The 16,160-nt window shown below is 38.6% G+C and overlaps 1 protein-coding gene across 8 annotated transcripts in view; it reads right to left on the bottom strand.

Moving 5' to 3' along the window:
* Positions 1-16,160, bottom strand: part of POLN (DNA polymerase nu) — a 171,590-nt gene that overhangs the window by 146,995 nt on the left and 8,435 nt on the right. For all 8 annotated transcript variants that reach the window (XR_006888000.1, XR_006888001.1, XM_046657041.1 and 5 more), the window contains exons 3-4: positions 11,284-11,428; positions 1,432-1,511 (exon numbers count right to left, since the gene is read on the bottom strand). Coding sequence is in view for 6 of the 8 variants with exons in the window: in XM_046657041.1 (XP_046512997.1) it covers positions 1,432-1,511; positions 11,284-11,428 (225 nt within the window). In the remaining 2 variants the exon portion in view is untranslated. The remainder of the gene's footprint in view (positions 1-1,431; positions 1,512-11,283; positions 11,429-16,160) is intronic.

Raw genomic sequence — 16,160 nt, 5'->3', positions numbered from 1 at the left:
GATGAACTATGGGATTCATTTACAATAAAATTTTATTTTGAATGTTTATTTTTCAGATTTTATGATATTTATGCTGTTTTGAACAATTATACACTAATAGTACTTTAAAAATAATTTTGAAAGAAAATGTTTTAACAGTTGGTCATATGGTCATAGAAATTTTAAATTTATACTCATTTTCATTGCAGAGAAATATCATATGGTCTTCAAGAAAAGACTAAAGCATAAAATTATATTACAGTAAAAATTCTGTGGAGGAATATACAAGAAAAGGAGTTCAAGGAGAAAAATGAACATATAAAAATTCAGATTGTTCAAAAATATGCTGCTAAAGTTTTTTTAAAGGGATGATTATGGATATCAAGGTGCCAGAGTACAGCATTTAGATTTTAGTGGATATATCCTAAATGATGATATGATAGTTTTAAAAATGTCAACATTATCAATACACCAGAAATGATGTCCTATGAAACTTTTAAAATTTGCAGCAAATATTATAAATGTCAACTTAAAATGTCAGAAGATGCATGGCTTTTCAAAATTCTTTTGAGAGAAAGGGAGCAACAAGGTTTGAAGACCTCTGCCTTAGGGATCCAAGGAGCACAATTTGAACACTGCTGAAAGAATTTACTTACAAAGGGCTGCACAGTCCCTTCTCTGTCGAAAATGCCCCTCCCTCCACTTCAGGGGCAAACCATCATCCCATCAACCAAGCAGCAGTCCTATCATCCCCATTTTACTACAGGGAGTTTAGATTAGAGGAAGTTAGACTGTGATTTGAACACATGTAGTTTGCTCCACAATCCATTCTCTTAACCACTATGCTGCCTCCACCACTGTTTCATATACAAGGTCTTTGTTGATAAGACCTCTTCTCATCTCTTCCTTCAAGCCCAAACCATGTAACTCATCCATTGTGAAATTTATATCCCCTACTTTGTAAACTTCTCTTTATTTCCACTCCTTCAAAGTTCCAAGCTCTCTTCCTTTAACCTGAAAAATGTTCTCAAAGTCCTTTCCCTACCCTCTAAAGGTGGGGATCTTTAGGCTGACCATCTCCTAATCATCCTGTAGATCTCAACTCAGATATACTTTTCATACTTCAAAAAGACATCCCAGACTTCTCTCCCCACCACCCAGAAAAAGCAAAATGAAACAGCACAAAAAGTGGGTAGATGTCTCTCCTACCATTCCCAAAGCACTTGGGACTGACTTCCATCATGGCACTTAATACACCGTATTGCAGAGATCTATTGTACTTCTCTGTCTTCCCCTTCCCCTCATACAAATTAAACTATAAGCTCCTGGAGAAGAAGAACTTTGTTTTTAACCGTTGTGTCCATAACATCTAGCATACAGTAGACACTTAATAAGTATGTTGAATGAGTGAAGGTTATCTGTCTAGAATTATTCATATTTGGAATGATTTACCTTTTTTCCCAGTGATTGATTCTTCCCATCTTTAAGTACTACTGAATTCTTAACACTGGACTTTTTTACCACTTCTGCAGCTTTTAAAAACACAAAAAGAAATGAGGCATTAAAGAAATATTGAAATCTAAGTCATATAATTAAACATTGGAAACAGCCTCTACAATCATGCTATTTACTCATTATTTACTTGCTTAAAACAATGTAATAAAATCACAACCAAAATGCATATTAGCATTGTAATAAACATTTATGTACAGTATCTCCAAACTTACTATAGACAGATCTATGTAATCGTGAAATGTTTATTAAAAATTGTTACCTAGTATTTGCATTTGAATACTTGAGTCCAAAAACCCAAGGTCAACATTTTACAGAACGTTGCAAGTATTAAAGGTTTGAAGAAATTCTTAGACTGAACACTATAGCAATGGAACAGAGATTTAGTAAAATATCATTAACACAAACTTTTGATTTAAATTTAATTTTAATAATCCTGGGCTGAAAAGTAAGTGATGGAACCTGGATTCAACTCCAGAGACATGACTGAGGAGTCTGCTCATAACCACTGTGATACACGTTCCCTCTACAGCAACAACCGAAAAACACAAATGGGGGGAAATCTTTCACTTACAATAGAAAAAGTTATACTTAGGATAAATTTAACAAGAAAGGCACAAGGCACTCGATGAAAACTTAGTATCTTATGAAATGGCATAAAACAACATCAATGCTGATGGAAAGACACAGCATCAGCCCAAGCATAAAATGTTTAATTCTTCCAAATATAAATTTAATGCAATTCCAATCAGAGATGCTACAGGGCTCTTTTAATTGAAAAATAATTTCAAAGTACATATGAAATACTAAACATCTGAAAATAGACAAGACAGTTAAGTTAAAACAATAAATAAAAGAAGATTGCCTTGCCAGATTATCAGAACACATTATAAAGCCACTATAATCAAATCCACATGATATTTGTATAGGATCAGACAAAAAGATCTCTAGAACAGAACAGACAACCCAGAAACTGACTGCAGGACTTACGATACTTTAATATACAACACAGATGGTATCTCAATTCAGTAGAAAAGGACAGATTAATAAATAAGGATAGTACATTAGCACTGCTTCTTCTTCATTTTCTTTTTTGCTGAGGAAGATTTGCCCTGAGCTAACAATCTTCCTCTTTTTGTACGTGAGCCACCACCACAGCATGGCCACTGACTGATGAGTGGCATAAGTCTGCACCTGGGAACTGAACCCAGGCTACCAAAACGAAGCACGCTAAACTTAACCACTGGGCCACCAGCGCTGGCCCTAGCACCACTTCTGAAAGAAAATAATACATGGGAAAACTGTTTGGAACAAAAATGACAAAGGGTTAACAACTGTATTATACAACAATTTCTTATACGTTGACCAATAAAGACAAACAATTCAAGAGAAAAATGAGCAAAAGATAGGCAGAGGCAATACACAAAACAGCAAATCCAAAAAGCAAATAAACATGATATAATACTCAAACTCACTAGTAGTCAGTGAATTAAACATAATTGAAGATGGAAGAGAAGAAGTACTGTCATGCATTGCTGGTACAAATGTGAACAGTTAGAATCTTTTTGGAAAGCAAACTGTCAACACTTACTAAAATTAAAAATACATGTATCACCCTTGGGAGTTGGGAAGAAAAGGATGGACCCAAAGGGAGCTGAGATGGGCCTCGAAGGTACTACTACTGTTCTGTTTCTTGATCTGGGTGAAGGTTACAAGGGTGTTCAGACTGTGAAATTTTGAGCTATAATTCAGTATATATGTGCTTTATGTGTATGTGTGTATGCTACCTCAATAAAAACAGAGATATAAATATATAAATCATCTAACCAACCAACCTCCCTCCTAGTTATCTGTTTCATAGAAATATATGCAACAGCAAATAAGTTTTAACCAAAATGTTTATGCCAGTATTGCTTCATAGCAAAGGACTGAAAGAAAAGTAGACACTCATCACGAGGGAAGTCGAGGAATAAATTATGTAACTTCCACATCATGAAGCAAGCACATAGTCATTAAAAAGAATGACTTTGAGTTATCAGTTGACTTGAAGATGCAGAAATCTGTGAAAACATGATCTCATTTTTTAAAACAATGATCAAATCTCTCCACTGATGTACATTTATGAGTATGTTATATACATACACTGGCACAGGTCTGGTCCCCGGGAGGCCAATTCTGAGATGAAGGCCTGCATTCAGAAAGGTTTTTGGGGAGTGCTTTCAGGATCAGCGTCTGTCAGGAATGAAGGAGCACTGGGCGAAGGTGCAGTGACTAGAAAGGCCTGCTCTGGATCTGGCATGGCCATGCAGAGTTGTCCCCCGTTGGATCAAGGGAGCTGGGCCTTTATACCCCAGCACCAACCAGTCATTGGATTGTTTGCTCCTGGGAAAGGGGTGTGCCCGTGGGCAAAAAAAAACCTCTTTGCAGCTGTGGCAATCACTAAGAGGGGCTGTGGTGTGAGCAGCCAGCCAGCAACAGTCTCAGCAGCTGGGGCACTGAATCGTTTAGCATAAACACAGGGGGTCCAGGCATCCACGGTGTTCACTACAGTCCTACACTACCATTCACTACACTGGACTGTTCACAGCCACTTTCTTCACATACATTCTGGGAGCGACTCCTTCAGGATTCTGGTGGGCCTCTTCCTGGGGGAAACTTTCACAAGGAAGGTTAATGGGATAAACTGCATCTCCTTGTTGCTGCAGCTGGTCTCAAAGTTGCAAATGATACTTATTTCTCTCCTCCAGCACCCATTCTAAGGTCACCTCACCCTGGCTTGGCACCTCTGCTAGTCTAGGTAGTCTACCTGATTGAGTGACCCAAACCATCATCCCTGAGAGGTATAAGCCCCTAATCACCAGGCCCTTCTCAGGCCATGGCTGTTGCACTGGCCATCAAATTTAGGCAGGGGACTGAGAGGTGACCAACCATCACCTAGGTGCCAAGTATATGCTTCCCTGGCCCCATTATGTAACAGCAGCCCTAACTTCTCCTGATGACCAAGAAGTCATCTCTAGCGGGATGGAGATTACATTCCTTGTTTGCCCGTCTGTTGGCATAACGAACTTGAAATGACTGGGCAGCAGCCATAGCTTGAAACTGAATGGTACTCTTCCTGTGTCCCTGGTGGGTTTCACCTCTGGGAGTCAAGACTAAACCTGCAGAACCCAGAAGTATGAGGGGAGAGAAACAAATTTACTGAGTGCAGCACTGGGAGTGATGGTAACCAGGGCCACTCCCACTTCCACCTTTTGGTTCCCAGACCCCTTAATTACATATAATGGGGGACAATGCACCCTGTAATAGTCACTGATGTACAGTACACACCGCACCCTGGAGATTACTGCTTCATCATTGCAGGGTGTCATCTCCAAGCTGGCACTTGAGCTCTGCCTGCTACAGGCCATTCCACCACTCTATCAGGCTGGTGTTTTTGGTGTGTGGCTGTGAGGGAACCTGGTGGGTCCCACAATCATGTGCCCACTGCAGCTCCTTTGCTGGAAAGTGGGTCCCTACATCCAATGTGATGCTATGCGGATTCTGCATCAGTGGATCAAATGCTCTGTGAGCCTTGGATAATGGAGCTCACTGAGGCTCTGCAAACAGCAAAGGCAAACCCATGCCTGGAATATGTGTCAATTCCAGTCAAGATGAATCACGGCACCTTTGGGGGCACAACGAGTTCAGCACTTTCAGCTTGCCACCAAGTGACTGATTGTTCTCCTCAAAGGATGGTACTACTGGGGACTCAGCATTTGGTCTGTTGTTGGAAGGTTAGACATTCAGCAGAGGCAACAGCTAGATCAGCCCTGGTGAGTGAAAGCAGCATGCTGTTGTGCCCACACAGCCTCCACCCCAGCCCCGTGGTTACTCCATTAAAGAGCCCAAGGTGTCTGTACTAACACAGCAGATGACAGAGGTTAGTGAAAGTCAACTGGCCAAGTCATACCAATTTTGTTCCTTCCTTTGGCCCTCTACTTCGGGTAGCTGCTCCACGTGCATTTACCATGTTCTTTAGAGTTCTCTTTATTCCTTAGTAATTAATCTCATTACTAGCAAATAATGCTTTAAACTTTCTCTGTTCAAATTATACAGTTTCTGTTCCCTGACTGACCTATGTCTCATACACTCCTTTAACAGGCCCAGTACCTCTTGACCAGGTTATGTTGTGACTTAAGGGCCAGGAGGGAAGGGGGTGGCAGTTCCTGAAAGAGCATGCATTACTTTTCAAGACAGAAACCTCTTGCATTGCCTTCAAGCTGGGGGGTGGGAGGGGGGTGATGCACTGGCCTTTAACAGAGAAGAGTAGCCACTTCTGCAGGTCCCAGAGGTATCTGGGATTGAGGAAGTGAATGCACTAATCCAGATGTCCCCAACCCATATCTCAGGGTTTGGGTGCTCTTCCTGAGCAAGGCCCTGACCCTGAGGCAGCACACCTGCCAGGTCTGAGAATTCAACCTTCTCTGGAGCTCTACAAGTCTTAGGACGGCACTAGGCACTGGGCCTGTGGTTGCAGGTGGTCTCTTTATAGGGCTACCAAGGAAGCCCTCTAGTAATCTATCACATTTAGCCTTTAATTGCTAATTAATCACCCTCAGCCTTTGTCCTTCTCCAAAGGATCTATTATTCCCACCCACAGCCACCAATTGCATTGTTTCCCACTGCTTTGTACTTTTCAAATGAGGACTGTCCCAGCAGCCTGGGCAGTTGCTTCCACTGGTATGCTAGACCAGCCAACTCTAGTGAAGGTTTTCACTGCACTGCTGCCACTCACATTCCACCTACAACTTGCAATGAAGTCATCAGTGCCAGCCTGCCTGAGGGTGACCAAACTCCAAAACGCCTTGTAAGCTTTCTCAGACTACTCCTGGCACCAACTGAAGCAGATCAGGTTCCCTTGGAACCAGACTGAGCTTCGCCTGCAGGAAATTTACCGGGGGTGCTATTGGGAAGCAGGACTGAGTGAAGAGGAAGCTCAAACGTGATACAGTTGCAACAAAGGCCTCAGTCAATCTCATCTGGATGGCAAAGCACAGCCACACAGTGTGCATGCACACACAAGCTATAATTATAATCGTGGAAATTATAATCACGGAAACAAATGAACAGAAATATAAGAGGCACATACTAAGCTGTTAACGTGGGTTAGCAATAAGGGAAGAGGGCTCAACTAAGAAGAAAAAGCCTGAACTAAGAAAACAATGTATATCTGAATCCTTTCACTACGTTTGTGTATGCAAAAAAAAAATTTTTTTTTACGGACTTCATGTTTTTGGTTGTTTTTTCTTTTTTTAAAAAATACCTTTTTAGTAGAAAAGACCCCCTAAAAATGTTGAGGAAAACATTTACAACATATATATTAAAACAGTAAAATCCTTCATATATTTATGTCTGTAGAAAGCTCTTACAAAACAGTACGAGTTGAATACACATGAGCCCACCTGTGAGAGCAAAGATAACTCCTTACCCTTCAAAGAGCTCAAAACATACCAAGAGTTCAAGCATTATACAAATACCCAAAAACTACTTCACAGTAAGTTCCACAAGTGGAGTTGCAAATAAATCAAATGCAGTTTACTTGCAATAAGGCACTCTTGTAATGCGAGAACTATCACTGCATTTGAGCAGAGCCCCGTAAAATGCTGATTTCACCACTCAGCATTCTGAGTGAAGGAGAGAAAAAGTAGATGATGAAGTTGGAAAATGTCCCATGTCTGGAAGTTACAGTCAAATGTGAAAGGGGCATGAAGTACGAGAGAGAATGTGGTAGGATGTAAGACTAAAAAGGGCAGGCAGGGGCCAGGTCACCCTGTAGGAATACGTGGGAATGTTTCTGTAGATAAATCTTGCAGAAGCAAGCACAAGAGCTGAGCTAATTCTAGCAATGGTGCAAAGGCAGGACCAAAGTGGCACTAAAGTGAAGGCAAACAGCAATCAAACTACTGCAAAAATCCAAAAGAGAAAAAATGAAGGCCTGAATTAGGGTAGTGGGAATGCAAATCTAACACCTGGCAGAGTTTGCTAAGTGACTGGACATAAGGATTTTATTTGATAGAAATAAAAATAATACAAAATGTTTATCCATATACTCTTGACTAGAATGAATATAATCAAAACAGATCCATTTTCTCACTTAGTTTTTGTTATCTGTCCTTGAAATCGCAAAGACTTCCACATTAATGAGCTGGATATTTACCTTTATGCGTCTCAAACTTGTATTAATTTGTAATGTCTGTAAAAATGTTTTTATTTTACTGGAAAACACTATATTCACCTCTAAGCTCTATAAAGTTAAAATAAAACAGAATTTGGATAAATGTGTACTGGAAAATGTTATTTGATTTCTATTGGTACTTAAAACAAAGAGACATATTCTAATAAATATGTGCTTAATCATATGCATAATCCTATACATGGCACCAGTTAAGTCGGATGAATCCAATTCTGAATCTAGTTTAAAGGTGCATGAGTTAGGGTAAAAAGCTAAGCTTACAGTCATAAAAGACCCAACAATACAACAGAAGAAAGAAGAAAAAGTAGTTTATTTCTTTCTCATGTTCTGAGGCGAGTGGTCTCAGCTGGTGGTGCATTAGTTTCATGAAGTCACTCTGGGACCCAGGTTCCTTCTGGCATGGTGTTCCACAATCCTCTAGGACGCTGTTATCATTTGCAGGGTAGGAAAGGAAACATTTCAGGTTCCAAGTGGAGGGAAGAAAAGAGGCCAGCTAGGTAGCGAGTTGGAGTCTTTGGGTCTACCCAGGAAATGGCACACACCACCTGACAGCACAACCCACTAACGGGAACCCGTCACTTGGTCACACCTAACTGCAGAGACTGAGCCATGTAGTCTGATCGTGTGCCTCAGAAGGGAAGGACAGACCCTGGTGTGGCGGACAAATCATCTCTGCCCAAAACACCTTTGGAACACACGAAATGCCCATGATTAGAAAGTGGGAAGTGGCTGACACAAAAAGTCAGGATACCTTTGAGCAGGGAGAAGGCTTTAATTAAGAAGGAAATTTTGAGGTGTTGGCAATGTAAGTGGTAGTTACATAGATGTCCTCTTTATATTAATTCATTAAGTTGTATTTTAAGTTTTTGCAGCTTCTGTTTTTTCACAGCAAAGGGTTTTTAAGTAAAGATTGATCTTGCTGCACAAAGATATACACAGTCCCATCCTTAGATTTCTATATCGAGATAGCTCAGTCAGTCTAGCAGATCAGAAAATTAGACCCCAAAGTGACATTTAACATTGTCTGATTTTACCTAATAAGTGTTTGTAAAAGCAAATATTTGTAATTTATTTTCACTGATTTCTGAGTTCAATTTTTGACATTTGGTATGAAATGGGCTTTCAGAAATGAAACAATAATTTATAATATTTTACTTATCAAGAAATAAGAATTTGACATAATAACAGCTCAGCATATGACAAGAGTCCAGGAATCAATTAGGTCTTAGGTCCAGCATCACTCATCAATAATCCACCAACACTTTAATTCAGATTCAAATGAAGTAAGAATAAAACTGGTGAAACACTGTAGTAGACAGACTCTAAGACAGTCTCACGACCCCACCTCCTAGTATTCACACCCTGTGTAACTCCCTCTTCTTGAGTGTGGATGGGACCTACTGACTCACTTCTAACCAATGGAACACAGCAAAGGTGACAGGATGTTTGTGATTACCTAAGACTATGTCAGTCTTGCTAGGGACACTCTCTTGCTGGCTTTGCAAAAGCAAGCTGTCTATGAAGGGAACTACATGGAAAGGAACTGAGAGTGGCTTAACAGTCAGCGAGAAACTGAGGCCTTCAGTCCAAGAGCCTGCAAGGAACTGCATTCTGCTAACAACCATGCGAGCTTGGAATGAATGCTCCCCCATTCGAGCCTCAGATGAGATTTCAGCCCTAAGTGACACCTGCACTACAGCCCGGCAGAGGAGCCAACTAAGCTGTGCCTGGGCTCCTGAGCCACAGAAACTGTAAGATAACAAATGTGTGTTAAGTCACCAAGTTTATGGTAATAGGGTCACGCAGCAATAGATAACACAGAATTCTTACGAGAAGTCCACTACTTTTCCAAATCCAAGAACACATGACAGAAAAGTAATACCTTATCTTTTTCCATTATCTCCTCAATAAATTTATGTAAACTAGGATTTTTACAGGGTATCTAGGAGCATGACAAGAGAGTTCAGGAGATGGGCTGACAGCCATAAATTTTTCTCAACAGAGACTCACATTATACCTATCAGAAGTATTTCACTATTCTTATCAGTTTTTGAAGGGAAGTATATTTCCACCTCTGTCAAGTGCACACTGCTCTTTTATTTTAGAAAGCAAGTACACAGAATAAGGAAAAAGCTCTCTGATGTTTAAATATTTACCTTTCTTCACTATTCCCCCCCACCACCATTCCCCCTAAAATACTATTAATTGCTATGTACGTGGTCCACATCCAAAAATCCTTACCAGTTCCTGACTGACTTCTACAGTAAAGACGCACACATGCAAAAGATGCCTGAATATGAATAGATCAAAATATTAAGTAGTACTATCTCTTAATCAAGTAACTGCATTTATAACAGCTTTTGCACAATTTGTCAATACTCTCAATTATTTCATCTCAATATAATTACTGAGTTACATCTCACTCACTTATAACTTACTCTGTAGAAAAGAAACAAACAACAAATTATTCACCCAGACTTACAAATCTAAAATAAAAACTGCTTTGTTAGCCAAAAAAAAATTGGTGTTCCAAACACTTCAGCCACAGTTGTGAGGATATGTCACTGCTTTTTCTGTTAGACCAGGTCATAAACATATACACACAGATCTACTGATCTTTAACACCTAAGAGTTCATATGTTTCTATGGCAGTATAACACACATACTGTCAAAAACACTTCTCTTGTCGACAACACACAATAAGCAAATACTATGTCCAGGTTCAACGACTCAAGAGCTAAGGTTGAAGCAAGAGGCACTGTGAAAGAGCCCATCTCTTTTGAGGTGATTTAAATAGCTGATCCAGATTCTAAGGGAATGTATGACAGAAATTCCTGGAATGAGGAAGAGAGTGTTACATTTTTAAAGCAGTAAGAGCTAAGAGAAAATGAAATTTGGTGAGCAGAAACTCAGTCATCATTGAATGGTGTAAAGTGAGGAGAAGATGGGCTCCAATCATTCAGAGGCAGGAACTTCCCTACACAATATAAAGTTCTATAGAATAATTTTGCTACATTTCATTTTCAAACAGTCTTTTGTGTGTGTATGTGAGGAAGACTGGCCCTGAACTAATATCTGAGCCAATCTTCCTCTATTTTATGTGAGATGCCACCACAGTGTGACTTGACAAGGGGTGCTAGGTCCGTGCCTGGGAGCCGAACCTGCAAACCCCAGGCCATGGAAGCAGAGCACGCAAACTTAACCACTGCACCACCAGGCCAGCCTGTCAAACCTTAGTCTTAAGAATAATTAACATTTGAGGGGCCGGCCTGGTGGCACAGCAGTTAAGTGCATGCGTTCCGTTTTGGTGGCCTGGGGTTCGTTGGTTCGCATCCCGGGTGCAGACATGGCACTGCTTGGCAAGCCATGTTGTGGCAGGCGTCCCACATGTAAAGTAGAGGAAGATGGGCATGGATGTTAGCTCAGGGCCAGCCTTTCTCAGCAAAAAGAGGAGGATTGGCAGCAGATGTTAGCTCAGGGCGCATCTGCCTCAAAATAAATAAATAAATAATGAACATTTGAGGTAACAAAAGATAGAAAAGTTCTTAAAAATTACTCACTCTTTTCACTCTCTCTCCAATTCTTAGACTCCACTAAATCACCTGAATGCATAGCAGACATAATCTTCTGAGCAACAGTGGAGAGTGGTATCTTAGAGAGATCAAAGCCTACAAATGCCTCATAATTTTCCATTTTCATAAAATCCTAAACATAAGATAAACATCCATATATTAATTTTGTAAGTTTAAAATAAGAAATGATTAAGTTATTTGAAAAATTTTATGTACTGAGACTTTCATAAAAACTACTATATTAACCACCACATGAAATAGGTATCAGTCGTTCCCATAAAACAGGTAGGATAGCAAAAAGCAAGAGCGGTTAGAGGCTCAATCGGGGTATTATAGTAAACAGGTAACAAAGTAAAGCACATATTTTCTAGTTAACCCATTTTGAAGCAAGCAACCTACTCAAATACTTCCTGAGGTTTGAAACAAATATAATCTTCAAATATACAAATCTAATAACGTAAAAATGTTTCACTGACTGGGTAATTATGGCAGACACAATCTGACATTCTTTCACTTTTACTACTCAGCTATACTGACCCTCTGGGCTGAGTGGGTGAAGGTCTGGAAGGGATAGTACAAATCAAGTAGCTGGTTATATATCTAACATCTTTGGCACTAATCTAAACAGAATTTGTGGTTCTGTGAGCCAGGAAACCAGGTGACATATTTTTCCACGTTACTGGAGAAAACAAAAACTTTACGTAAATTCTCTATCCCAAGGTAGAACAGGAAAATCAGTCACCCATGAGGAGCTAATATCAAAATCTTAAACAAAATTTATTGCTACCAATTTTTCAAGCATATTAAGACCTAGTTAATAAACATTTTTTAAATAATGTACATGTACAATAATCGGCAAAACATTTTTGCTCAATGGATTACAAAAATTATTAGCTCTCATCTGTCACCTAAGCATACCCATTTTCTGATGGCTATAGCTAAAAAATCCCATAAAGACCACCTAAAATGTATAGTTTTTACACTGGCATTCTATATTCTTGGAGCAGGAATATTCTTGAAGGTTATATCTATATCTTCTCTTTTCTCTATAAAGCTTACATGGTATCTAACATAGGCCATGTAGAAGTCAAGCACTCAAGAAGCATTTGATGTAAATAACTGTTAAGGTACTTCAAATTATTTTATACCAAGTCTTAAAATAACTTCTAATTGTCCAAATACTACATTTGTATCCCAACTAATACAATCTAACACTTAAGCATTTTTACTCCAAAGAAACTGACTAAATGAGCATTATAAATCCTTTGAGCAACCATTTCTATGGAATTTTGAAATTTCATTAAAAGCCATTCATGATGTATGAGTTACAATGAAGTCAAGCACGTTGAGATCTGTTTTGAAGAAATTTTGAGTCCCCAGGACCCAGCTTCTAAAGTGAACAATGGCCAGTGGAGACTTGACGTTCCTTGTGATGTAAGTAGGAACATTAAAGGAGTCTGTCTATAGCAAGGAATTATGGGGGAATAGTCTGAGTCACAGAATTTTACTTTAGTCAAATATGAGGAGACTTGGCTATCCATATACTAACATGTCAATTCAAAGTTCCACAAATTTTCAAAATATTTAACAGGAGAAAATTTATTTCAAAAAAAAATAGTAAAAGAGAGATATAACTAACTTTATTTAAAAATGTCTGCATTATTTAATAATGCTTTTTCCCTGTAAGTAAGAAGTCACCAGGATTAAGTATCACCAGGCAAATGTTCAAGTCATAAAAAGCACTAGTACTATGAACAAACATTATATAAGGAAAACCACAAATTGATATAATACTTCAATTCATTAAATGAAATGTTCCATTGACTTCAAACTTAAAATTTTAGTAGTGTTTATTCTCTTGATACATAAAACATTAAAATATAGCATATGTGGTAAGGACTCAGTTTTTAGTAATTTTCAATCTTGAAGACCAACAGCCTTAATCTTTGATTGGTTTTCTAAATTCTCCACGATATCTTTCAGATAATCTTCATCTTTTAAAAAATAAACATAGAATTCTCTTTCCATTTGATGCAATTTATTAGATGCCAAAATTTTTCTTTTTGTCTTCACATCAGTAAGAATATCAGTAAGGAGATGATTTAGCTTATTCAGTTGAGATTCAACTTGATGAAACTGCTCCATTAACTCCTAAAAAGAAAATAAAAATGCTTTTAATGCAAGAGCTCTATTTGCAACACCAATTATAATTTAAAGTGTAATTTACAGGGAAAGAATCTAAATGATTTAAAAATTATTCCCACAATTCTAACAATAAATGAATCTCAATTAATTCATAGTAGGTTTAATATAAATTCCACATAACATCAATTCCAACAACTTCTGATAGGCAATTTTACGTGACTCAAAGCAAACTGAAGAGTACCTGATATGTAAATTGTTGTGCATATTCATACATTCAACAAATATTACTAAATGCCTACTATGTGCCAAGCGCTGTTTCAGAGACTACAAATACAAGAACACACACTATCTCCTTCATGGAACTTACATTCTGCTTAATCAATCAAACTTTGTTTTACCCTAATCTTTGTTTACTCTAGACATAGGCAGTACTGAGAAAGCCTTAAAATGAAGCAATTACCAATAAAAAAGAATTACCTCAACAAAGATCCTCATTTTTCTTTTTCACATTGTTATAGAAGATAAAATTACACGTGACATTCAACAATCTTGACTTATCATGTAATTCTCCTGTTCAAGAACCTAGACATACTGAACCTTTCACACTTAAATTGAAATTCCTTACTTCCTAACATTAAAAGTAGTTTATTAACAAGTTTCCATGGCTTTCTTATCACATACTCTACTCCTATAAATTTTCAGCCAGTATTATCAAAAAGGTTCTCAGAAAATCTGTAGCTTTAACTACCTCAACCTTCCACAGCTTCTCAGTGTGGTCCATGAGCATGGTAAATACCTAGGATGCTCATTATGAATATAAATTCCTGTATCTCACTCCACACTAAATTACTCAAACTCTGTAACAGGGCCAGGAAGCTATATTTCAACAGGCTCCGGTGATTCTAATGTACAAATTCAAGAATGTCAGTTTAACATGTGTCATAAATGCCAGTTCCAGGGAGCAGTACTTCTTAAACTACATTTTTAAAAAAATCCACTAATAGGGGGCTGGACCCGTGGCCGAGTGGTTAAGTTCGCGCGCTCCACTGCAGGCGGCCCAGTGTTCTGTTGGTTTAAATCCTGGGCACGGACATGGCACTGCTCATCAAACCACGCTGAGGCAGTGTCCCACATACCACAACTAGAAGAACCCACAATGAAGAATATACAACTATGTACCAGGGGGCTTTGGGGAGAAAAAGGAAAAAATAAAATCTTTAAAAAAAAAAATCCACTAATATCTACATTAAGTGATCTCTCTTTGAGGAAAAACTTGGTAAACTTGAATATAATGAGAAACAACAATCTCATCTTTAATTTCCATACTGAAGATCTTAACAGTTGCTAAAATACTACTCATGTAGATATTTAAAAATGTTCAACTTCATTAATAATAAAAATACAAGTTAAAATTGATACGGAGGGGCTGGCCCAACAGCATAGTGGTTAAGTTCGCATGCTCTGCTTCGGCAGCCCAGGGTTCATGGGTTCGGATCCTGGGTGCGGACCTACACACCACTCATCAAGCCATGCTGTGGCAGTGACTCCACATACAAAACAGAGGATAGACTGGCACAGATGTTAGCTCAGGGACAATCTTCCTCAAGCAAAAAGAGGAAGATTGGCAATAGATGCTAGCTCAGGGCCAAACTTCCTCACCAAAAAAAAAACTGACATGGATGGGATTTTATACCTCATGGCTAGGGAAAAACATTAAATAATGATATCTAATAAGATTATAGTGGGGCTGGCCCCGTGGCCAAGTGGTTAAGTTCGCACGCTCCGCTGCAGGCAGCCCAGTGTTTCATCGGTTCGAATCCTGGGTGCGGACATGGCACTTCTCATCGAACCACGCTGAGGCAGCGTCCCACATGCCACAACTAGAAGGACCCACAACTAAGAATATACAACTACGTACCAGGGGGCTTTGGGGAAAAAAGGAATAAAATAAAATCTTTGGGAAAAAAAAAGATTATAGTGAAATCTTCATATTTTAGTGATTCAAAGACGCAATCTTTCACATTTTAACATATCTGAAATCAATATGCATTTTATAATCAAGAGCATCATGTGATCGTTATTGACCAGACACTCATTAGAAATGCTTTATCGCCAACATTTAAAAAGAGTTTTCTTTTATTGTAGTAAGAACATTTAACATGTGATCTCCCATCCTAACAGATTTTTAAGAGTACAATACAGGATTATTGACTACAGGCACAATATTGCACAGCAGATCTCTAGAACTTATTCATCATGCATAACTGACACTTTATACCTGTTAACAACTCCCCATTTCTCCCTCCCCAGTTCGTGGGAACAACCATTCTAGTCTCTGCTCTACAAGTCTGACTAAAATATTTCACCTAAGCGGAATCATGCATTATTTGTCCTAGTGACTGGCTTATTTCACTTAGCATAATTTCCTCAAGGTTCATCCATGTTTTCTACAGTTTCCTATATTTCAGGATTTCTTTTTTTTTAAGCTGAATAATATTCCATTGTATGCATATACTACATTTTCTTTATCCATTCCTCCACTGATGGACATTTACGTTGTTTCCACATCTTGGCTATCATGAGTAGTGCTGCAATGTATGTGGGAGTGCTAATATTTCTTTGAGATCCTGATTTCTTTTATTTAAATATCCAGAAGTGGGATTACTGGATCACATGGTAGTTCTACTTTTTAATTTTTTGAGGAACCTTCATACTGTTTT

The sequence above is a fragment of the Equus quagga genome, chromosome 3 (genome assembly GCF_021613505.1).
Source record: "Equus quagga isolate Etosha38 chromosome 3, UCLA_HA_Equagga_1.0, whole genome shotgun sequence".
Taxonomy (NCBI): domain Eukaryota; kingdom Metazoa; phylum Chordata; class Mammalia; order Perissodactyla; family Equidae; genus Equus; species Equus quagga.
The sequence above is the reverse complement of the archived record's forward strand: the minus strand, read 5'-3'. Positions and strand labels throughout refer to the sequence as shown.